Source organism: Furipterus horrens, unplaced genomic scaffold (genome assembly GCF_987537825.1).
Source record: "Furipterus horrens unplaced genomic scaffold, mFurHor1.1.pri manual_scaffold_2, whole genome shotgun sequence".
Classification (NCBI taxonomy): domain Eukaryota; kingdom Metazoa; phylum Chordata; class Mammalia; order Chiroptera; family Furipteridae; genus Furipterus; species Furipterus horrens.
Genome location: NW_028327172.1, coordinates 145,359,128 through 145,385,207, shown reverse-complemented (window position 1 = coordinate 145,385,207; position 26,080 = coordinate 145,359,128). Strand labels below are relative to the sequence as shown.

The window sequence follows — 26,080 nt, the reverse complement described above, 5'->3', positions numbered from 1 at the left end:
CTGCTATCCTCCAAGACCAGTTTTAAAATAAGAATCTATACCATGAAAGAATGTTTTTTTTAATTATGATTTTTAAATGGGAATGAACTTGAAAATGGAGTAAGAAATGACCAGAAATTAGAAAATAAGAAAGAGATGACATGGAAGAGCAAATAATGATGTTCTAGGACAAAGTGAAAAGAAACTAAGTTTATGACATAAACACTATTGGGGAAAATTAATAAAAGTTTACAGTTAAAAAGCTTACTATTTGAGTCAATACTTTTTTGAATGAGGAACACAGCATAGGTAATGGAAAAAACAGAACAGTTGTGAGGAATATTTTGGAGCTGGAGTCAGCTAAATTTGGAAGTGAGCCAACTTAAGGGGAAGTCAAAATATGGTGGAATTCCAGTCTGGGTTGCTACAGAATGCTGATGCCATTAAAAGAAATAAAGAAAACATGGAGGAAGAGGTTGATTTTGAGGAAATAGGTAAAAATAAAATAAAATAATTCTTTTTAATCACTTTTAGTATATCTAAAATAAAAATTGTAGGTAAAGTACAAATCCATTCTTTGGAGATTAGGTCAATATTTTGTGTTTCTATATATGTTTTTCAGTTTTTATTTGTTTTGTTTTACTAACCAAGGAGAAAAAAATGCTGTAGATAATTAGTTTATATTGAAAATAAATTAATATCTGTACATAAAGCTACATGCACTGGTCCCACCTCAGCAAACATGTTGTCATGGAAAAAAATGTTCATCAAGAACAATATTTTTATTGAGTCTAATTTTTATATTTATTTTCATCTACAGCAAGATTATATGTAACCTATGGCTACAACAGGCTTTGTGGTTTCAACCCAAAGTTTCTTTTGTTACGAAGCCAACAATAAAACCACACAGTTCAGACAGTTTTTAAAATTGCATATTTTTCTTCCAAAACTTGAACTAGAATATCAGGACTAATGGTCTGTAACTGATATTTCACATCTCTGCCTTTGTTTCTGGCAACTCTCCTCTCTCCACCCTGGAACCATCAGCCACAGCATGTATGTAACAGGATAATTGCAACAACAGTGTCAATGGTGCTCGTCTGTTTCTGTATTCTTTGTTGTTTTCTGTTGCTCCAGTCACAGTGATTCTCCCTAAGCCAAGAGTGAGAGGCCGTTAGGGAAAAATCCCTGGGCTTTGACATTGGGCAAGCTTAGGTGAAAATCTCATTCCTGCCCTGTGTATTCTCCTAGAGGACACTTATGCTCCTTAAGTTGAATTTCTTACAGCTTTAAAATGGAAATTGTAGTTTTTGTCTTTCCTATGTTAGTAGATTTAATGAGCGTGATAGTAACAGTGGTTAACAATATGGTCCAAAGAAGCAGACATCATATTTTGCCACTTCATAGTCGCAGGTTATCTCCTCAGCTTGCTCCATAAAATTGGGATAACAAAACCATCAATCCTATTCAGTACTTAATACCTATTCACCAACGATGAACCAGGTACTATTCTAGACTCTTAAAAGGTTATGAAATTATCTAAGATGATACATATGAGTGTTATGTTAAATTATTGTGCGTGTTTCTGTATTCCCTACCCCTGCTAAGCTCCCTGCCAGTGGAGTCTACTTCCTGGCCCCATTTTTAGGTTCGACCACACAACTTGCTCTGACCAATGGACATGAGCAGATAGAATGCATACCCTGTCCCAGCAGAAGCCTTAAGTATCCTCTCTTTTTTCTTCCCTCTACCTTGACAGCAGAATGTGTCACACAGGGACTTGGTCCTTCAGCCTTGGGCCCAGATAGATAGGACACATGGAAGAGAGATACATAGCTTAGAGCTACATAGGATTATGCAGAACTACAAACAAGAGATATATATTTTTGCTGTTTTGTTCTCTGCTAGCCAACACTTAAGTACAAGAAATAAATGCTTGTGGTTGTAAGTAACTGAGAGTTGGCTTTCAAGAAAGACCGACACGTGGCATCATATATTCCATGTAGAAATATTTAATATTTTAGCCATAATAATAATAATAAACTAAAATATATAGCAAAAGTATATAAACATTTAAAAAGATATAGACATCTGTCTACCCATCTAAGCAACAAATATTTGTTGAGAACTACTATGTGCCAGATACCATTTAAGCTGTTGGTAAGGGAGTGAACAGGTAAAATTTATACTCTCATACAGCTCACATTATTGTGGGAAAAATTTGAAATTTAACTATAAGAGGGATAGGTGTTGTAAAGTAATAACAGGGCAAAGAGGTGGAAAATATCAGATAAGGAAAAGACTCTGAGTGTATGTCTATGTGTGTGTGATTGTGTAGTGTTCAGAGAAGGTTGCATTAAGGGAGAAACCTTTGAGAAGAGGTTAGAAAAAAGTAGAGTCAAGTGAGTATCTGGGGGAAGCATATTCCAGGGAGAGGGAAAAGTTGGCATAAGAGCCCTGAGGCATAAATGAGTTGGAGCAGTCAAGAATTAGTTAAGAGCCCTTATAGTTGAGAGAAGTCAATTAGAGACACCCTAGTGGAAGGTGAAGTCAAAAAGGGGTGAAGGACCCAGCCATGTATTCCTTGGAAGCTATTGGAAGAATTTTGGCTTATTTTGCTCTAAATGAGATATGATAGTTGTAGGAAAACTCTAATGACAGAGTGAGATGATCTTATCTAATTTTGAAAAAGATCATTCTGGCTACTGTTTTGAAGACAGATTATATGGTTTAAGGGTAAAAGCACACAGATCATTTATAAAGCAACTATAACTCATTCAGAGACAACGTGGCTTGGACCAAAGGGAGAATAGTGAGAACAATAAGTTGTAGTGAACTCTGGGTGTATCTGAAGCTAGTGGCTAACCAGATATGTTAATTAAGAATAAGTGACTAGAAATAAATTGTCATTTACTGAAAGAGAGAGGCATAGAGGAATAGAAAAATTGAGGGGCAATTTGTAATCAAGTATTTACTTTTTTGATAGGGTAAACTTGTTCAATTCTGATTTTTTTTTCTTTCTGGCCTCCCAGAGAGGGATTTGACTTCCTGCCAAGTTCTATGGGTGCCACTACCCAGAGTGGTTATGATCATTAATCCTACTAGAATGATAAGGTGGAAGATCAAAGCTATGTCACATTGCTACAAGGAAAAACATTGGAATCCAGCCCTATGATTATGTCTGGGGAGGGGCTGGTGCTCCTCTGACCAATAATGCTACAGTGATGGAGCAGGACTGAGATTAAGCTTTGAGTACATGGCATGGATTATTGCAATTGATTTTTAAATACCCAGCCTCTGATCACTCTAAGAAAAAGACTATACTCCCCCTTATCATGTGTTTTAAGAGCCTCTAGCTTCACTGCCAGAATCAATCTTCATAAGCTTGATCCAGTCCTACTGAATTAGTAGGCACGGACTGGAATGTTTCCACTGGGATCTGTTTGTTTTAGGTTATTTTCCCTATTTACCTTTGAGATTCCTATTAGAAATCTAAGTTGAGATGTTAAGTAGGTGGTTAGTATATGTCTTAAGTCCAGGGAAAATGTTGAGAATAGAGATATATGTGTCTTTGAAACATGTATGAGTTCTTTAATGAAAAATCTATAACAGGGAGAGAAAATTGTTGACAACAATCTTTAGGACTATATATATAAAGTGCAACACCCCTGAAGGTAACTGAGAGGTTAACCAACTCTCCAAAACACTGTAATTACAAGGCAAACATTTTGGTTATTAAAACCCCTCAAATATAACAGAATTAGAGTTTAACTTCAGACATGATTACCTAATATTTTGCATGTGATGAAATACAAACACAACTGATCCAAACCTTCTTACCATCTCTGCAAAAATTTTACAGTTAATTACTAACAAAGATTTATAATCTTTTACAGAGTTAATATATTTGAGAGAAGAGAACTGAGTATATTTTGGAATATTTGTTAGAGTGAAATGTTGATTTCCTTGATAAGTTTTTAAGTAAACACATTTGAAAATAGTCATATATTAAAATATTCTTTCTTACCAGGATAGAGGATACAGTCCATAAATGACAAATCATCAATTGCAATGTCTCCTGTGAAGCCATCTCCCACTGAAGCCTCCACCAAAATCTAAGAAAAATATAAAATATTGGTTGTCATTATAAAGAAGCTAATTTACAGAATTTCATTGCTGAAAAAGAATTCAGAATTTTCCTAAAGAGAATTCTCTTCAGAACCATTAAAAATATATTTTGCAATAGTCTTCCTAAGTAGGAATGTTGTCTCCTCCTGAATACTCCCAGTCACAAGCCCATATCAGATTGACATCTACTTCTTTATAACCTTCAACCATTATCTCTAGACTTGCCCTGTTTTCTTCTGATGTCTTAAGCATTTGAGGGCAAATTATTGTTCCCTTTTCCCACCTTCGCCCTAGTAGTTCATCTGTTGCCAAGTTAAACCCCTCATCCTTTGAGAAATCTAATTTACTGCCAGAGGTACTTGCTGGAATGTACATATCGAAGAGCTTTAAAATTTTTCTCACACAAACTTTATTCTGTAATACTTTATGAAGCTGGCTAATCATTTTAAATCTCCTTCAGAACCACATTAATCACAGTGAACTCAGATGACATCTGTGCTGTTACAGAAGCTGCAATGCCACCAAAACTCTATTAGAATATGAAATACTGACAAAGCACTGCAGTATATGGCAGATTGTGATTAGGGCTCAGATTTAATATAACAGAATTAATCATGATGAATTATTTTAATACTTATGTAAATAAGCTGCATACTTACTAGGAATTCTGCTATAACTTAATAATGAACTTCAAGCAAACTCAAACTTTAAAGATACATTCTCACTTTCCACTATTAGATGAATGTATGTTTCTGTTTCACTATTTCTTATAAATGATGAATATGGAGTTGCAATTTTATTCCATTTTAAAAATTCTATCCTTCATTAAAAGTTGTCTCATATATTATTTACTGATGTCTTAGTTAAGGGGAAGTTTTAAAAGGTCAAGTTAATGACCTCAAGACTCTTGACATCTTCCTCCAATTTTCCAGTCTTTCTCGAGAACTACCCAATTTATTTCCCTGATTTGTCACTAAAGGAATTAACCAACATGTAAAAGGTTTATCATGCAACCAGCAGGCAAACAGAGTCCATCTAATATTGCCCAAGGAACATTTAACAGTGATATACAGGAAGTGTCCCACTGCTACTTTACAAAGGATCACTCCAAATATAATACACATGGTTCTTTTTACTACCAGCAGGATTTAAAGGAATATTATAGTCAGAGAAAATAAAAATGCAGAAAAAACACTCTGTACAAAATCATACAATAATTCTAATAAACAAAACAAATTTGGCAGAATAGCTTTAGTTTATAGGAAAAAAGACTGAAGTTGGGTGACCAATAGGAAAAAAGTCATAAGACCAGTTAATTATTAATAAATTTCTTGGATCAATATGTATCAATCCCACTGCAATACCATATAAGGTATGCTAACAGAAGGCTCAGAAGATGCAAGAAAAAGGAAAAGCTAAGATATATAAGAATAAACATCATTGAACTTTGGTCAAGATGGATATGCAGGTAAATATAGCTCTCATCCTCACACAAGTAAGCAAAAATTACAACTAGACTACAAAACAAATATTACCCAGAATCATCAGAATATCAAGCTGTATGAATATCCAACAACCAAGGAATTAAAGAAGCCACATTCATCCATATGAGCAGGAGGGGTGGAGATGCGCAGAGTCGCGGGGACATGGAGACACAGAATGGGTGGCCCCACACCCATTTGTGGTAGATGAAAATCAGGAGCAATATCTCAGGAGCCATGGATCCCAGCCCCACAGAAGACCACTCATCCCATTGTTCCAACACCAGGAAGATAAGTACCCATAACTTCTGGCTGTAAATCCCAGTGTGGGTTAGGGCAGCAGAGAAAACTATGGGATTCTCCTAAGTGTGTCTTAAAGGGCCTGAAACAAAATTAAGATATACTCAGACTAATTTCCTCTGGTATTCAACACAAGGGCAACAGCTGGAAAGGCATCAGTGGTATACAGGGAATGATGAGGTGTCTGGCATCAGGGAAAGTGCTAAGAGACAGCTTCCTTCCAGACAAAACTCTGGAGGACAGGCAGTGGCATTTTTGAACCCTCCCCCACACAGAGCCAAAAGTGGTTAAGTCGGTTGCCTCACTCTGGCTGTTACATAAGGCTCCATTCCATCCAACTACTGGTGTTCTTTTCTACAACAGGCCATGCTACTAAGACAGGAAGTCAAAGCAGCTCTACATAATACACAGAAACAAACACAGGGAGGCTGCCAAAATGAGGAGACAAAGAAATATGGTCCAAATGAAAAAACAGAACACAACTCCAGAAAAAGAACTAAACAGAATGGAGATAAACAATCTATCAGATGCAGACTTCAAGGAACTCATTGGATACTTCAACAGCAGTACAGATCCAGGCAGAAATGAAGATTACACTAAGTGAAATAAAGAAAAATTTACAGGTAATCAACAGTAGAGTTGAACAATAGAAGCCAAGAATCACATCAATGATTTGTAATGTAAGGAAGAAAAAAAACAAAACAACAACAGCAAAAAAAACAAAACAAACAAACAAAAAAAACTATGCAATCAGAACAGCAAGAAGAAAAAAAAATTTTTTTTAAATGAGGATAGGCTAAGGAACTTCTGGGACATCTTGAAACACACCAATACTCGACTCATATGGGGTGCTGGAAGGAGAAGAGGAAGAGCAAGAAATTGAAAACTTATTTGAAAAAATAATGAAAGAAAACTTCCCCAATTTCATAAGGAAAATAGACATACAATTCCAGGAATCACAGAGAGTTCCAAACATGATGGATGCAAAGAGGCCCACTGCAAGACACAGCATAATTAAAATGCCAAAGGTTAAAGATAAAGAGGGAATCTTAAAAGCAGCAAGAGAAAAACAGATAGTTACCTATAAAGTAGACTTTCAACTGATTTCTCAACAGAAACTTTTCAGGCTAGAAGGGACTGGCAAGAAGTATTCAAAGTGATTCAAAATGATGAAAAGCAAGAACCTAAAAGCTACTCTATCCTGCAAAGCTATCACTTAAAATTGAAGGGCAGATAAAGTGTTTCCCAGACAAGGTAAAGCTAAAGGAGTTCATCTTCACCAAGCCATTATTATATGAAATGTTAAAGGGATGTATTTAAGAAAGAGAAGATCAAAACTAAGACAGTAAAATTGCAATAAATTCACAACTATCAACAAATGAATCTAAAAAACAAAATAAGCAAACAAGCAGAACGAAAACAAAATAATAGATATGGAGACCATTTGGAGAATTATCAGTTGGGAAAGGGAAGGGTGAGAGTGGGGGAAAGCGTGCAGGGATTAAGAAGTACAAATTGGTAGGTACAGAATAGGCAGGGAAATGATAAGAAAAGTATAGGAAATGGAGTTGCCAAAGAACTTATATGTGTGACCCATGGACATGAACTAAGTGGGTATTGCTGGAAGGAATGGCAGGTATCTAGTGGATGGGGCAAAGGGGGAAAAATTGGGACAACAGTAACAGCATAATCAATAAAAAATATTAAAAAAAGAAAAAAGGAGAGTAAACACCATTGACTTGACTACATTGCCAACAATTATCTTAGTTAATTGTGAGAAGAGATAGAAAATTGATATAAGAATCCCAAAGTTAATTTTTAAATTAAAATTTATTGGGATGACATTGGTTAATAAAATTATATAGGTTTCAAGTATAAAATTTTGTCATACATTATATGTTCTTCCATCACCACATATTTGCCCCCCTTTCCCTTTACTACCTCCCATCCCACTTCCCTTTGGTAACCACCATACTGTTGTCTGTGAACATGAGTTTTTGTTTTTCTTGTTTGTTCATTTGTTCCAAAGTTTACATACTTGTTGTAATATAAATATTATGTGAAAATTTTAGTATACACATATTTAGTTCCATTCAGGAGGGTGGGCTCAACTGTTCCAAAGTATTCCTCTTGTTAAAAAATTGGCCACCTTAAAACTTACAAATTTTCTCCTTTGTGGACCACACCAGGTAAGCAGCTTTTCTGAATGGATGCTATCTACACATGCTTATTAGTATTGGATTTTACTTCATATTATATGATAAGCATTTTGAAATTGCTTCTATCAGCATTCAATACCAATGGGAAGACACAGAAATAGGCCGAGGCAGAGGACAGTTGGGTCTTGCTCTAAGATATAATGTAATCATAAGTTTTTACCAAAATATCTTCAACTGCCTAACTTTCTAAATGTTAGTATTCTTGAGAAATAATGAACAGTTTCAAGTAGAGATATGAAAAGTTAATTTGTATATATACCTGCAGTCTCAGTCTTTTCTTATTGAATTTATTAGCATAACATTGGTTAATAAAATGATATAGCTTTCCAGAGTACTATAATACATCATCTGTATACTGCACTGTATGTTCACCACCCTAAGACAAGTCTTCTTTCATCACCATTTATTCCCCCTACACCATCCTATACATCCTCCTACCCGCCTTCCCATCTGGTAATCATCACATTGTTCTTTGTGTATGAGGTTACATTTTTGTTTGGTTGGTTTTGTTTATTGCCTAATCCCTTCATCATTTTTACCCAGTTCCCCTCCACTCTGACAGCTGTCAGCTTTTTTTTTTAAAGTTTACTTGATAACAAATCACATCTTGAGAAGTTATGAATGTTGAGGTTCAATTTTATATTTGTCTGTAATTTAGTCTTGCAAAAAGTTTTTCAAAGTATCCTAAGGAACTAGTTCTAAAAAAGGGAGAGAAACAAACCAAGTGTCTTATTCTGGAAAATTTATTTTCACTTCTGCTGATTTTCCCAAAATAAATGAAAAGATAGCCAAATATAAACATTATTGTGGCTCTGGCTGCTGTGGCTCAGTGGATTGAGCATCGGCCTGCGATCCAAGTGTCGCTGGTTCAATTCCCAGTCAGGGCACATGACTAGGTTGCACGTCAGGTCCCCAGTTGGGGCCGCAAGTGAGAGGCAACCACACAGTGATGTTTCTTTCCCTCTCTTTCTCCTTTCCCCTCTCTCTACAAATAAGTAAGTAAGTAAGTAAGTAAGTAAGTAAATAAATAAACAAATAAATAAAACAAAAAAATAAATTATTAAAAAAATAAATAAATAAAAAAATAAACATTATTGTATGTAAGACAGTATTGCCCATGCTGAAAATTAGGGGAGCCAAATTTTACTAAATTCCAATAATACCTTACTGAATGACTTAAAGGGCAACTAAAAATTCCACTTTGGTCTAAGCGACCTGCATTATCTATAAAAGCCAATTTTATTTACATTAGAACCATTGCTGGCTTGAACGTTTTATTAAGTAATCTGTTTTAAATTGTTCTTCACATGGGCTGCGGCATGCTCAAATAAAGATGGAGTGGCTTTGTGAACTACATTGAAACTTTTAGTTCTATTATAACTAAAGACTCAAGTATTAATAAGACTCTAGAGATGTACCAGAACTCATTCTTTAAGGAAATTCTGAGTTATTAGCCAAATTTTTTAAATGATATGGGAACTACTATTATAATATATGTAACATACAATGTAATTTTTTACCAAGCTATCCTCAATTTCCTATCTATATATGATATATATGTGTATATGTATGTGTGTGTGTGTTCTTTATAGGTTCTAACTACTCATAAGATAGAAAAAATGGAATTAATTCAACTTGCCACCATTTTAGCCATCATATATTTGAAAAAGAATAAAAAATTTCAGCATAATATATCAGTATTTAATATAATGCATCTTCAGAAAGACTCAAAAAATGAATTCTTTTTGAAAATTTATAAAAGTACATAGCACATGTAGAGCAACTAGAACTCCTATGCATTACTCGTGAGAATTCAAAATGGTACAGCCACCTTGGAAAATGATTTGGCAATTTCTTATAAAATTAAGCACACACTTCCATGTGATGTGGCAATCTCATATTAAGTATTTGATTACTCAAGAGAAATAAAACATGTCTAAACAGAAACCTACTCAAAAAGTTTACATAGCTTTATTTATGATATCCAAAATTTGGAAACAATCCAAATATCTCTTAATCGGTAAATAGATAAGTAAAATGTGCCAGGTCTAGACAATGAAATAAAAGGGGACAAACATTGTGATACATACAACAACTTCTGTAAATCTCAAAAAGCATTATACTAAATCAAAGAAGTTGGACTCAAAAGGCTATGTACTTTATCAAGCCACTTATTTATATAGTATTCTAAAAAAGGTAGAATTATAGAAAAATAAATCAGATTAGTGCTGCCAGGGGCCCAAGGGAGAGGGAGGGGACTGACTACAAAGAAGAATGGAGAATGTGGGGAGAGGATGGAAGTATTCTCTGTCTTGGTTGTGTCAGTTGTTACACAACTGTATGTTTGTTGAAATTTATAGAGCTGCTTCCCTAAATATGATGGATTTTACTTATATATTATATCTCAATAAACAAGAAATATTTATTCTATACTTATTGCCACAAGTCACTGATACTCAACTATTACTTTTATTAATTGCAATTTAATGCATGGCACTTCATAGTTAGCATATAGTAATCTCAAGTAGCTCAATCTATTTTTCAACTCAACTATGAAAACTCTTCTCTTGCTATCCACTAATAATTTTCTAGAGAAGAGAAATGTATGTTTCCCCCATATCTCCTAATGGTGTCAACTTGTTTTCATTTGGTGTTTCCATAATTAAAAATGCAGAAACAATGAAAACGAAAGACACTATAAAAACTCTCTTTAGCTTGTTTTGACAACTGACTAAAAGCTGAAGTAGACAAATTCCTATAGATACATTCACATAACTATCTTATATTTTATTATAAACCTATAGTTTGGAGTGCTCATAAAAAGCTTAGAATCTCAAACTTTCCAGGCTAATACTGAGGGAAATATCAACATAAAAAGAGTTTTAATAATCTTCAGATTTTTAAAATATAACTCTGAGGCCAATATTTTTGAAGTAAAACTCAGAATTTTGTCTGACAAATTTTCTCTCTCTTTCTCTAGACATATCACACATATCAAAAGTGCAGAATAAGGTTTTTATTTATTAGCCTCCACATATGAACAGCATTTATTAAACATGAGCCATAAGAAGCACACCTAACCTGTGCATACACTGAACACAGAAATGCATAATAAAATTAAAAATTGTGGTACAAATAGAGATGAAATAAAATTCTGAAACAGATAACCAGTTCAAGTACTATAGAAAGATTACTTTTAAAAAACCTGGTATCCACCTCATCTGACTGACATCCTATTTTGGAAAAACATCATGACAAAATTTTTGTTGATTTGTTGGCATGATACTGTATTTCTTCTTAGTTAATGTATGGATTGATAAGAGTTTTTGATTCCTTAATGTGTGCCTACTTTGTTATTGTGCCAAATGTTTTCATGGTTATCAAGGAGAAAAAAATTTGTCCTCTCCTCAAGTATCTCAACATGTAGGACAGGAAACAACAGCAGCAGCAACAACTAAGTGGTGACAGCCTGGCACTCATGAGTTTAGTTCATCCCAAACAGTGCTTTCAAATCTAATAAATTGCCAATATTTTGAAGTAGAATGTTTCACAAGAAGATACTATTATAATTGCAACCATTCCTGTGCCTGCCTATTGCACACCTAACTCAAAGGCTAAGTAAGTTTTGGTTACCATTTATTATTTTATACCTGACCTACTTCTCTCAATTCATGTCCCTCGCCTGGTTCCCATAGGCATTTGGGTTTGCTATTCCTTGTACATGTTCACTCAGAAATTGTAAAGTCTGAAAGTTTACTGACAAGATAACAAGTTAGCTTGTTACTATTTCCTAGACATACTGGCAGAGACACCAGGTGTTTTTTACTTAGAGATGGTAGAAAGCATCAGCTTGAAAAATGCCTTCCATTGATTCCCCATTCCACAGGGCAACATGGTGCAGACCAGATGTTTTCTTGCATGTGCAGTGGGTTGCAGCATAGAAGAGGAACCCTGCCACCTGCTTCTCTTCAGAGAGAGGGAGAAAAGAAAAGAGGAGGGACGAAGGAATGGAGGGAGGGAAGGTGCTTACTTTGGAATGCAAGCAGATATCTCAGAGTAAAGGCAACTCAAATGCACCCTTTTCTCAGAGGCTGAACTGTGCAGAAACAAGAAGTCCATAAAGAACTGTCTTCTGAAACTAATACGAAATGATACTAAATGTAAAAAGTGGAAAAAAACTTTAAAGTATATAAAAAACAGTTTCCCAGTGGAGCAGTTAGATGGTGCTACATTGATGATATATTTAATTTGTGGAAGAACCATACTCCTTAATGTATGTGTAAATTAAAATGTTCACATCAATTCACCTCATTTTATACTACTCTGAGCTGAATGAATCTAAGTTGTTAGTCTTTCAGGAAAGGTCACCCACCTGCTGCTGGCCACCCTCAATTTTTTTTCCCACCAGGACTTCTGCTGTGTTGAGGGTGGAGATTTTTTAAATCAAAGGGTGGGCAATGTGGTAGAGGAAATAAGGTCATTCAAAATTTCATTCATGTTTATTTATTTAGATAGGATTCTTCCTGACATTCTTCTTGAATGAAAGAGACACCTAAAAATTAATAATCTCAATTATTCAGGTCATATGAGATTGATTTGCTTTCCATGGCTTTTTAAGGGATGGGAAAGCATAGGGGTTGTATCAACTACATTTACAGTCACTTTAGATGTAAAAGAAGGGCCAAAAGCTGGGTGAGTTTTCTTTCCTCTCCAATATATAACAGCAGTGCCCTTCAGGAAGTTGCCTAAATAGATTTTAAAAGAAAAAAGTGTTTGTCAATTTGCAACTAATTTACTACTTGAAATTCTGCCTCCTCTGGGACTCATCTACCAAGCAACCCATTTCACATTACATCTATTATTCAGATAAGGGCAAATAGTTCTCCAGTCCTAAAAATGTATGTGGAACCTCTTTGCTTGGAAGTTATGAAGAAGCATTTAATTGAAAATAGCTTGATTGGTATTAGAGAATGGTAAAGAAGATTTAGAGCTATTGATTTAAAAGATCAGGAAATTGTGTACTTACTATATTTAAATGATTCAATAAGGTATACAGTAATTAGATTTTAGTAGAATACAATGTAATACTCTCCAATTTCTTGGTTTACATGTAACAGAACCCTTGGGCTGCTTCGATTGAAACAGAACCCACGGGTTGTTTAGTTAGGGGCCCGATTGCCCGCCGCCAGAATCATAACTCTGAATACCAGAGTTTGGTGAAAAGAAAAAGAATTGTTTATTTACACATAGTCCTGCCTCCCCCTCCCAGACCTGGCCAGTCCTAGGAAAGTCAGAAACACCGTTTCCCTACTTCCAAGGCACAGTTCAGCTTTACCAGCAGCTGCCAATCACTCAGTTCTGATTGGGGAGGTCCTTTCTGTGCTGTGGTGCCCTCCAGCTCTCAATGCAGAACCGCCTGGATTCTCAGCCTCCTTACAAACTGCCTTCTTCCTGCAAACCGCATGGATCTCCTCTCCTTCTCAAAGCAGCCTGGCAAGAACCTCTTCTTAAAGCCGCCTGGAGACCCCTGCTCCAAGCCAGATGGAGGGAGCCCACAAGAGCCAGAGAGTGAGGGCGTGAGGGCCAGAGAGAGCCTGAGAGAGCCTCCTAGAGCCAGAGCCAGCCCAAAATATGTCCGCAGCTGCTTCTCTTCCTGCCTGCCTCCTCTCTTACCCTCCGTCCTCTCACGCAGTGGGTGTTCCAAACAGTTCTGACCATTCACAGAACCCTAGGTAGGCTCTGTCTGCTTCTTCTGTACCAGCCCACAGTCCAAGATCCCTCCCATCTTCCTGAGTCTTGGAAGTAAAGTGGATCTTTGCAACAATGTATCCAGCCACTAGCTCCAGGCATGCAAGGGCATCCTGAAAGCTGCTTCCTGCTGCCTATCTCCCAGCCGCAAACTCTGGGGTTTGTTTTTGGACTCCCCTGTTTCTGTAACATACAGATGTCAGAATTCTCATTTAAGAAACATAGTTCTAAAATTATTTTATTTTTTCCAATCAAAAGCTCATATTTATCCTCTACACTACTGAAGATATTATTTAAAGGAAAAGGAGTGGAAGTATAGTTTATCATTGTCTATACAAGTCTTTTTACCAGAATAATTACACGCCCCTCATTCTCCTTATGAAAGGAGATTCTCCAAATCTACCCCTAATTCTATGTGGCTACTTAAAACTGATCCAGACTTAAAATGAGAAAAACCAGGTCAAAGATGTAAGTCCAAAGAATACCCACATTTATCCTTTGCTCAAGTTCAATACTCTATAATATCCACTCAATTAATATTGTGAATTAAAAATTCCATTTCAAATCTCACTTTATTTTTTTAAGTATATTTTATTGATTATATTGTTACAATAGTTCCAATTTTTTCCCCTTTGCTCCCCTCCGCTCGGCACCCCCCTTCCCCGACAATCCCCTCCCCAAGTCCATGCCCATGGCTCACCCTTTCATATATTCTTCTTCTTTTTTTTTAAAATAATTAATTAATTAGTTAAATATTTTAACAATAAAAAATAACAATCCCTCCCTCTCAGACTTAAGACCCTTTACAATCTTATAAAGGACAATGGACGAAGGTCTCGAGCTCCTCTAGTTGCTTCAAGCTGGACATGGTCGTCGTCCTACCTACCCTTGGGTCAAGAAATCCCTAATAAGAGTGGGGGTGTGGAGGGGAGGGTGGCCTTCCCTCAAATCTCACTTTAGATGTTATCTACTCAGAGAAGCTTTTCTTGATCACTCAAATTGAGGTTGCTATTTTTTTACACACTTTTCATAATTTATATATAATTTTACTTTTTCTTTATTTTTATTGCTGACACTATTACAGATGCCCCCATTCTCCACCCCCGCCTCTGTTGCCCACCTCCACCCAGCCCCTGACCCCTCTTCTCTCTGGCCATCACCACACTGTTTACTGTGTCTATGGGTCATGCATACATGTTCTTTGCTGATTCCTTCACCTTCTTTCATCCAGTCCCCCCTTCACCTTCCCTCTGACAGCTGTCAGTCTGTTCCATGCTTCTGTTTCTGTTTATTTTGCCAGTTTATTTTGTTCATTAGATTCCACATAGAAGTGCCATTATATGGTATTTGTCTTTCTCTGACTGACTTATTTCACTTAGCATAATAATGTTCAGGTCAATTCAGGCCATTGCAAAAGGTGAGATCTCCTTTTTTACAGCCACTTAGTATTCCACTGTGTAAATGTACCACAGCTTTTTTATTCATTCATCTACTGATGGGCACTTAATGGCTGGTTCCAGATCTTGGCTATTGTGAATAATACTGCATGAATGTAGCAGTGCATATATTGTTTGGAATTATATCAGTATTTGTGCAACTCAATGCTTGCCTCCTCTAGAAGATTTTAATGACAAGCTATGTGGTACTCACTAGTGTCTTAACACTGTATACATAGCACCTAGCGCAGTGATGAGCACACAGTAAGGATGTGCATATTGTAGGAAAAAATGAAACTTCCAATTTCAACTAAAACTTATGTTATTCTTGATGTCTTACCATATTGCCCACATGGTTTACAGAACACATGATTATCAAATATACAAAAATGTGTAAAATATATTGATTTGTTCCAGTAGTTTATACTACACATTCAAACTGTTGATGAATCCTGTTCATTTTTTCTTTTCCAACTCCCTGTGTCTATTCCTCACACAGCCTTGTTCCTGGATTCCAATTCAATGTCTACCTGTATTTATATGGTTTTCTGTCCTCTCCTGCTTCTCCACTCCTAAATTTTTGATGTCTACATTTTCAGATCCTTCCCTTATTCACCAGCTATTTCTCAAGCACCACTTTCTATCTGGGAAAATATAAATTCCATTTACTAAAAGGATTTCTTTTAAATAATCTGCATGTATTAGATAGATATATTAGTTTTAGGTGGGATTTCAACAATTTAAAAATTATTTTAGTTATTTTAAAAATAATTTATGCATGAAATGGGACCTTTAGAATCCAAAACTTTTATTTTCTATTTGAATAAATGAGAGCCAGAAAGTTTAAATAACTCACCCATAGGTCTTTAAATAGACTCTGTTGGCAAAAAGACATACAAAACACAAAAAGTAGTCTCATTTTTGACTGGTTTAAAGAGTCCAAATGCTTCAATCACAGTTTTAGTTCTCATTTGTCTTTTAATTTTTATTATGCTTCTAAGCTTTTATACTAACCTGATAGTGACTGATAGAAGTTATATAAAAAGGGAAATTATGCAAATAATAGAAGACCGGTTTAGATCTTTGTGTTTAGGTAATTGTTAATTCTGATTACAAATACCTACTGAGTGTTTAGCACTGTAGTATCATTAATAATACAATATAGAGTAGGGCAAAAATAGGTTAACAATTTTCATATGGAAAATACAATAATTAATAAATAATAATACAAAAATAAATTGATGCACTCACAACTGTAAACCTACTTTTACCTCACCCTGTATTATATACATCACACACTTTAATATTTTTATGCACATTAATACTCATTATATAATTATACTTTAAAGTCTTAACACAGATAAACATGTCCTATATACTAAATGTTTTTCTAAAGCAAATGCTGTTTCAATTAATATTTTAAAATATCAGTTAAAGTAATTATTTTTGAAACCAATACTCCTAACAATGTTTTGTTCTTTAACAAAAGTTATAGTATAACATTTGAAATTTTTATTTTAAGTATTGGCTATGGTCAAGTGCATGTGCACTTTGCAATTGCTCTTCAAATTTGACTTCTTTGAAATAAAAATCAGGTTTTTAAGTTATGTTTGTTATTGCTTACATATGGAAGTGGAAGTAGTCATTTAAACATATTACCAAAATGCTGTTTGAGGGTATTTGGTTATTAACTTTAATATCATGTGCATTATAATGTAGCTTGAAAGGGAAAAAATCTAGCTCATCAAAATCCATGATTTCACATATATTCATGCTTAGGTTAGGGCTAAAATATATAATAGGCCTCACTAAACCACAAAATTATAAGAACAGCACACAGAAATATTCATAAATGTTGCAAAGCCTCTAACATAGTAATTAAATATCCCTCCCTAATTGCTTGGAAAAATGGGTAATTTTAATTATAAAAATGTAATGTAAAATCTACATAGTATTTTATAGCCTTCGAGGTTCTTGCAACCAAAGTTATGCTTGAATAGTTAAGACATTTTATTGTTATATTATTTCTTACTATAAAAATTTTAAAAACATTTTAATGGAGCTGTTACATTTTCAATCATGCTAGACGTCATTAACTTCTGAAGGTTTTTTTGTTTATTTTTTTCTCAGTTTGTGAAAATGTGACAGCTGCTATGATCAACTACTTTTTCACTTGAGAGCTCTTTGGCTTTTCTACTGGAAAAAATATTTATTCATCAATCCATTTGCAGGAAGAACTTTCTAGATCTTGAGTCTGTGAGATAGAATGCATTTTCTAGGCTGGCTGGGAAAATGTAATTTTCTTTACATATACATAAAATGTGATCCATAATTTTTATGAGCTAGATTTTTTTCCTCTCAAGCTACATTATAATACAGATTATATTAAAGTTAACTCTCTCTCTCTCTCTCTCTCTCTCTCTCTCTCTATATATATATATATATATATATATATGTATATATATTTGCTCAAAATTTTGCCAGGAATCATTTATAAAAATTTCATCAAACCAGGTGACAACCCCTCTTGCTACAAACATTTACATAATAGGATTCCTAATGTTGGTCAATAGCAAATTTTTTTTAAAAAAAAAGAAAGAAATGCACCTTTATGTTAAACTAAGTGATGGAGAACAATCCTTTATTTCTGATAATTTTCTTATTTTCTTATTTTTCCAGACTTGTCAAGCATCACATTTTTTTGGTAAAGCAAAAATAAAAATCAAATATCAATTTCTAATAAATTAATATATATCTTCCCATTAAAATGAGAGATTAATTATCAAAGCGTTTCTCATTGCACTCTCTGGTGGCTCAGCAGGATGGCCCTTTACCCAGCTCTGAGGAAAATGTCCAAGCATAGCCATCTCAGCTTCAACTGATAGGACAGGAAGCTGAGTTCTCTTTTTCATTCCAGCACTCTGCTCTCAAGCCTTTGCTCAGGGGACTTCTTTTGAAGAGAATGTTACTCTCCAGCAGTGCCTCAAGCCAGAACTCGCTTAAGGGCACTAGGTGAGAACCCTGATCAATTTCCATCTGAAATTTTCCCTTCCTCCTCAGCAGAGTAAGCACTAGTGTCTCATGCTGTATCTCAGTGTCTGCTCCTTGCTGCCAATCATCTTGTGTTTGGTCTTCAGTGACCCAGACAGTTTCCCCAAAAACTGAATATGAACCAAAAATTCCACTTTATTAATATGAAATAAAAACAAAACTGGAAACATGTCTGAATATCTATGCCAGCTGGTCATCAAATTAAGGCACTCAGAGAAAGGAAATCTTCTTGAATAGGATCAAAACCAGAAGCATAATTGCTGAGTAGATAGAGGGAAAGCAATGTGGAATATTTTTAAAAGTCAGTATCAGCAAGAAAAATATAGTTAGTTGTCGATCAGATAAAAGGGATAGCATCCTTTCACAGAACTAAAAACACAGATACAGTCTTCACCAATAACAAATGCTTGTATTGAGTATAAAACATCACAATTTATTATAATTCAGCTATCTTCCATTAACTACATTAAAGTTGGTGTCTTTTTAAGGTGACATAAAAGGGAATATAGCCCCCTTGATTCTACTTTGGAGATAAGCTATAATAATGGTAACATTTGCAATTCATTGCCAGGTATTTCTAAAATATATTCAAACATTCAACAACTGTGAGACCCAATATAGATATCATTTAATCTAATATTTCCAACTCTTGTCTTACCATCAGCATCACCCAGGGTTTTTCTTAAGATTCTTTGGACTCTCTGACAGAGTTTCTGATAGAGTGTAGGAAAATCTATACTTAAAAAAATTACTCCAGATGGTACTGCTAATTAAAAAAATTTGGGAACTACTAATCTAATTCTAATTCTGTGTTTAAAAATAACTGAAATCCTAAAGAAGTTGTTTGCTTGATACCGCACACACACACACACACACCTTAGACATGTTAAGCATTCTGCCAGATACCTAAGATAAGATGTAGTATATGATAGAGAACAGACCGACAGCTGTGAGAAGGGAGGGAGGTTGCAGGGCTGGGTGAAAAGGATGAAGGAATTTAGCAAAAAAAAAAAAAAAAATCAGACACAGACAACAATATGGTGATTACCAGAGGGAAAGGGGATGGGGGAGGTAGAAGAGGGTAAAGGGGGGATAAATGGTGATGGAAGGAGAACTGACTTTGGGTGGTGAATGCATAATATAATACACAGATGATGTATTATACAATCGTACACTTGAAATCTTTATAATTTTATTAATGTCACCCCAATAAATTCAACAAAATAAAAAGTACATTGTATATGAATGCCTCTTAAACCAGAGTTCTATTTAATCTTGCTACCAGGAGAATATACATTATGCACAAATTTATTTATTTTATTGTTGAAAAATAATTTGCCTCCTTTTTCCTAAACTCTGGAGGAGGATGTCTTTTTGTGTCTTGTAGCCTCTTGTATGCCAACTAAGACTTGAGAGAAAATTACTTCCAATTTTGATGAGCTCTCTGCAAACTTTCACTTCCTAAAAACCTATCCTGTTTTCTCTAGTACTCCACCATTACTTATGCCAGTTAAAATAACACTGCATCTCATAGTGAATTCTCAGTATTTAAGCTTGTGTGGAATATGAATATCCTTTAAAGACAACATTTCAAAGTTGAAATAAAGTTAGAACTAGAACAATATGGAAGCCACTTAGCATAGAACTTATTTAAATTTGCTCTTCATCCCTAGGATTTTAAAAGGTATGCTTGTGCAATGCTGCAAGCTCATGACAGAAATCATGAGACACCATAATGCCACTTAAAGTCAGTTGAGATACTATTCTCACTGCTCCTTTCCTGATTGTTCAGTTCACTGTCTCCCTGTGGGAGGTACAGATAGGTGTCCAGATGACAGGGACAGCTATCCTTGCTCTTAACTTATACCCAAAGTTGTACCATTTTCATGTATGTTACCAAGACCAAGATACAGAACCACTAGTTGACATTTTGTCTGGTAGATGAACTCTGCAGTAACCAAGTCTCAGTGTAAATCTAAAATCTGAATATACATATAAAGCAGCCTGGTTGCTGAGTTGCATGATGACGTGGATGTTTGTTCTACAGAAAATGCGGGTAAGCAGTGGTCTTTAAAAAAAAAAAAAAAATCATTAGCCTTGGAAGTCTCCTAACTTTAAAACACATGGAAATCAAAGCTTTACCTCTCACTAAATTATCTAAGTATGTAGGGAAAGGTAAGACTTCTCAGGAAAAAGTCAGAGGAGGAATAAGTGTAGTAAATCTTGTATACTATAGACAGCATGATGTGATGTGTTAATACAAGAGAATGTCACCTAACATGTTTTAAAGCATGGGTAAAGGACTATTCATAGGAAACTAGATATTCATTTAAGACACATTTTTAGATAGGAGAATGAACAGTCATAATTAAAAGTGATTTCTTCATCTTAATTTAAGGGTAGAACACTCACTCCCATAGATTTCATAAGAATCTTAGAGTTAAAAGTAGTTTTTCTTCTCAGAGCCTTATTTTCACACTCCTTTCCATCTCCTTAATCCTTGTGTTAGTGACCTCTTTCTAAACTATTCTATTAAGTTTTCTGAAAACATATATATTGTCTTCAACCTCATCAGAGAACCATCACTCTATGCCCTGACCTTCTGAGGTGGCAGAAGATGGGTTCTACCCTAAGCTTATTTTTAGTATATATTCCTAAAGGTAGATGATAGATTCCCAATATACCTTTCAGTTAATAACCAGTGTATTCTGTCTCCATGGTAAGACAAAAAAAGCCATTTAGTGTTGGTTATTTAATTATGCAGCCACTTAAACAAATATAACCAAATTATAATGCTTGGAAATATTTAAAAGTTATGTTCAGATGGATAACCTGAAAATGGGTAATAACAAAAAAACAATAATAAAGTATTATATCAAAGGATGACATGCAATTTCTAAGATCAGCAAAAATCCCACTTCTATTGCAATATTTACAGAATATAATTCTTTGTGGAATCCAAAGTGGTTCGTTATAGGGGTCAGCAAACTTGTAAATATTTTTTTTTCTTTAATTGGAAGCCTTATGAAAAGAAAAGTTGTGTTTTGTTTTTTATTGCAAGAGCCATACCAGTTTGCTTACATTCTCCAGGTTGTTCTCATACCACAGTGGCTCTGTTGTGTTGTCATGACAGTGACTCTATACCTCGTGAAGCCTAAAATACTTACTACTTAGCTCTTGACTGGAATGTTTGCAAATGTCTAGTATACAACAAAATCACTATGACTGTCAGAATTGACAACAATTAAAAGTCCTTTCACAATCTTTAATTTTTAAGTAAATAATTAAAAAATATAAAAGTATCGTAACAACAAATCACTTAATGTTGAATGTTTAAAGCTGCCTTTTTATAAACCATACATCCTTTCTATCAAAGTAAAGTTTAAGAGTTTGGTATTCACTGCAGCTGTAAAACTGGTGGGAAAAAAAATGTGTTGGGAGTATTTATAGATCCTCTCAATTTTAAGAGAGTCCTAGCTACACTTTTGAAATGCAAAATATATTTTATATAATATACTCACTCTTAGGTATACTCTCAAGTGACCTCTACTATTAGATGAGGCTTATATAAAGAAAAGGCATACCTACAATACAATTTTAAAGTATTTTTCAAAATTACAGCTTCATCTCCAAAGCCAAATTTTCTATATAATAACCTTCCTTTTATGTGGTTTTGGTGGTTTTGTAGGCATGCATCTAGGTTTTAGATATATGAAACACCAAATATTTTTATCAAATGGAATATCAAAATATTTTTCCTAGTGTGAGAGAAAATATTGAAAGCAGGCATTTATTTTGAGAGTTAATTCAGAAGAAAGAATGAGGGGCAGAGGGATGCAAGGAGGGAAGGGAGGCTCATTACAAGGATGGTTTATCAACTTGACTATTGCTGCGTTGGAACCTAATAGACCTTCTAAGGAGGTAAAAAATAATTTAATAATTGTCAATCTGGAAGGAGAAAAGGGCTTCATCCTTTATCAGTCATGGGTGGCCCCATGGGCACAAACTCTCCCAGACTCCTGGCTTGCACCTGCATGGGCATCCCACCTCCTGAAGTGGAAGCATGATATTCCACCTGCTTAAGCCATGAGTTGCGGTTCAGTCCAGGCAAGTGTTGTTCGATCATAACCTGCATCAACTGGTCAAAGTCTGAGAGCAAAACATGTGCGTGAAAAATCACCTGTCTGCTATCTGTTCATTGGTCTTCACACTTTAAATATTCTCCCTACATCATCCAACCCCAAATCTCTCATCTCACTCTACACTTTTTCCCTAAACTTCAGATTGTTTTCTTCCCCAACCACTAGATGGACATTTCCACTTTGATGTCCCACAGAAACCTCAAAGCTTTAGAATGTCTTAAATAAACTCATCTCTCTCTAAAACTCTCTTCTACCTCTCCTTTTCCTCATCTATTCTACATTTCAACAGATGGCTCCTAGTATGATGGTCCTGTTTGTCCCAACAGAATCCAGAATTATCCTTAATTGATTACACACACACACACACACATACATTTTAATGGTAGCCCTACTTCAACATTTTCTCTTGGCAGCCAACAGACTAATCTATCTGATAGTCCCTTCTGATTGGCTTAATTAACTCATTAAAACTTTCAGTGGCTCCCTATCTCCTGCAGGTCAATGCACTCATTTTTCACCATGACATCTGAAACATTCCCTAATCTGGTTTCTGTCTACCTCTCCCTAGCTTAAACTTTATGTCATGAATTCTAATACTGTTTCGTGGTTCTTCACATCACTATGCTGCTTCTCATTAGTATATATTTACATAGGCCTCCTTGTTACCTTAATTTCTGACCCCAACCCCAACACAGCCTATCTCCTACTGATAGTTTAAAATGTAAGTCATATGTCTTCCTAAATACCACCCTACTAAGTCAGATGTCACTATCTTTTTATTGTTAATTTGCTGTTGCATCTGTCTTACTTTGTTCTCTTTAGAATATGTGCTCCTTGAGGACAATGGTCATCTACTACTTGTTTTCATATCCCCATCAAGTGTCATGGTGCCTAGGGATTTGTAGGACCTAGTATTAATAAACAAATTAATAAATCAGTAGACATGAATTACCACTTAAAGAAAAATGTTCCCTTTGACCTAAGTTAATATTTACATGGGAAGATTATACGCAAATGTTAAATTTTGCTGTTCATGTTCCATTTCTTTGGGCAATTAATTCATTATTTAGTTTCAGTATATAAATCCTTTTTGTTGTTATAAAAAAATGTAGAGGAACTAATGGCCATCTCTAAAATATATAACTGTTGATATCTATCAGTAAAATTTGAATTATTAAAAAGAAATTGAAAACACAGACTGTGATCTTAAATGTATTTAGGGGCTCAAAAATAATAGAATTTATGATAGCTTATACTAAAATTGAAGGAAAGCTTTTGTTAAGACATAATAAAGCAAAATTTTCATTTTTTAATAAGAATTTTTATGACTCACAACATACAAAAAAAATTGTGGAATTCAAGAATTGTAGAGTTAAAAAAAATGAATTTGTAGACTTTTATAATTAGAAACAACTCATAACTTATTTTATTATTCTGATGAGGAATTTGGTCATTAGAAGATACAAGGTCAGTGGGTCCCTTAGTGGAAATTTGAACTTTAGAATCCAGGTATCCTAACTCTTGCCTTGATGTTAATTCCACTTTATTATGTTGTTTTCCCAGTACTTTTGAAGATTAAAGTTGGGAAATTATATTCACTTTAGACATACAGTACCAAATATCAAACTCAGGTTAGTAGCATAAGTAACATATATCTATCAAAACAAAATGAGAAAATTCCATATTAAAGTCATCTTAAGATAATTTAATGTAACTAATAGGTTAGTCTAACAGGACAACCTTTAACAAAGTTATTAACCCTCCCCCTCAAAAAAAAAAAAAGAACAAATTGAAAAAGATAACTTATTTGTAAACATAATGTAATATAAGCGAATTCATTTTATTCCAATGCTTCAAACTGAAGCAAATTGGCTTTAGAATTATTCTCATTTTCCATTACAATTTTGTCTTTCATTACATTACACTATGCTTCATACTAAATATAAAATCAATTTTTCATCTTAACACACACTGAAAATGCAAAGGATCACCATGTCAAAAATCACTAGGAAGAATACTTGTTTCCAATTATATTTTTTAAAGCTTCTTGGAAAGCTTTTTAAATTGAACAGTCTTATTCGAATACAATGGTTCTTCTACATTGCAAGAACTGGGATATGTGAGGAAAGATAAGTATCTTAAAGATGACAAAGTGTTAAAAATAAGATGTTATTAACTAAAAGGGTGTGGGAACAAGCTCACTGAACCATTATTTCTATCTTTGGAACAGTGAAAAGTAAGAGTGTAGGAGTCACATATTCATTTATTTGATCATTGTTACCACTAGAGTCACTGAAATTCATCTGCATACTTGCATATGTGCTTTTCATTTAGCTGATACAATGAAAATTATAAGGAATTGGTCACTGATTTTCAGGTATTATAATCAAAGTGCTAATATTACACTGCTAATTTACATAAAACTTATTTCCATAACAGGACATTTCAAGTGACTGTTGAGAGGATAAACACCCCATTTCAGCTTGTGCAGAAAGGCACACGATTGTGTCACTTTGCCTTGGTTGAAGCTCAAGAAAATGTCTGTTTTAAAGGCAATTTAGGTTAGTAATTAATTACTAGAACTCTAGACCAATGCTGCAAATCTTAAAAACCTAGGTCCACCAGTCAATGTTTTTAAAACTTTTTATCTTGATCTAACTTTTGACTTATAAAAAAGGTACAAAAATAAAAAAAATCCCCTCTTATCCTTCAGCTTAATTCCTCTAATGTTAGCATTTTACAGAACAATCCTCATTTTCCCTATGAAAGACTAGAACCCTCCTCTTAGTGTTCTAGGGAGATTATAAAAAGATAATGTACAAAGCACATCACCTGGAATATAGAAATTATTAAACAAATATTAGCTGCGGTTTTTCATATTGTGTTATGTCTACATGAGTAAAGCTTTGGTAGAAATAGAGGATACCAGGTAAAACAGAAGGTAAAGTTCCATGACCTGACTTTGGGCTATCATAACTAATTAGTATTATGGCCTGAACCTAATGAAAATACAGTATGTCTCAGGCCAAATTCCCTGTGAAACAGATCTGAGATAGAGATTTGGGTGCAGAACTTTTACTGGGGAGCTCTCCCGGAACCAGCAACTCAGGGGTGAAAGCAGTATGACTGAGAGGAGGGAGGAGTTGAGCTATTTAATATGATGTAGTCACACAAAGACCTCAGAGAACTGGATTGACCTTCAGAGTTGTGTTTTATTGAGGTAAGAAAACTGAGCTTTTATACCTTCCATCAACTGTTCTGATATGAGCTGTCTCCAAAGAGGGGGCATCACACGTTTGCAGGTCGACTATCTTGAGTGCAATTTCTAAAGAGAAAATCAGCTGGGAGCCATTGGCTGCCAACATTCCCAGCAGTTGTGGGGGGAGATCCTTCAGTCCTGAGGGAGCATTGGGGTCATGCACAATAGCATCCATAAAAAACTGTTTACAAGAAACTGTGTGCTCACAGTTAATTCATGGCCAGTGAACCAAAACTGTATATTCTATTAGGTAACAGAAATTAAAAAGGTTATTAAAATATACATATTGACCCTCAAAGTCTGTTAAAATATGGATCTTCACCCAAGGATATGTTTA

At 34.7% G+C, this 26,080-nt stretch overlaps 1 protein-coding gene across 1 annotated transcript in view; it reads right to left on the bottom strand.

The window, feature by feature from the left end:
* MALRD1 (MAM and LDL receptor class A domain containing 1) overlaps positions 1 to 26,080 on the bottom strand; it is a 622,346-nt gene that overhangs the window by 429,309 nt on the left and 166,957 nt on the right. The window contains 1 exon segment of the mRNA XM_090268028.1: positions 4,007 to 4,094. Coding sequence (XP_090124154.1) covers positions 4,007 to 4,094 — 88 coding nt within the window.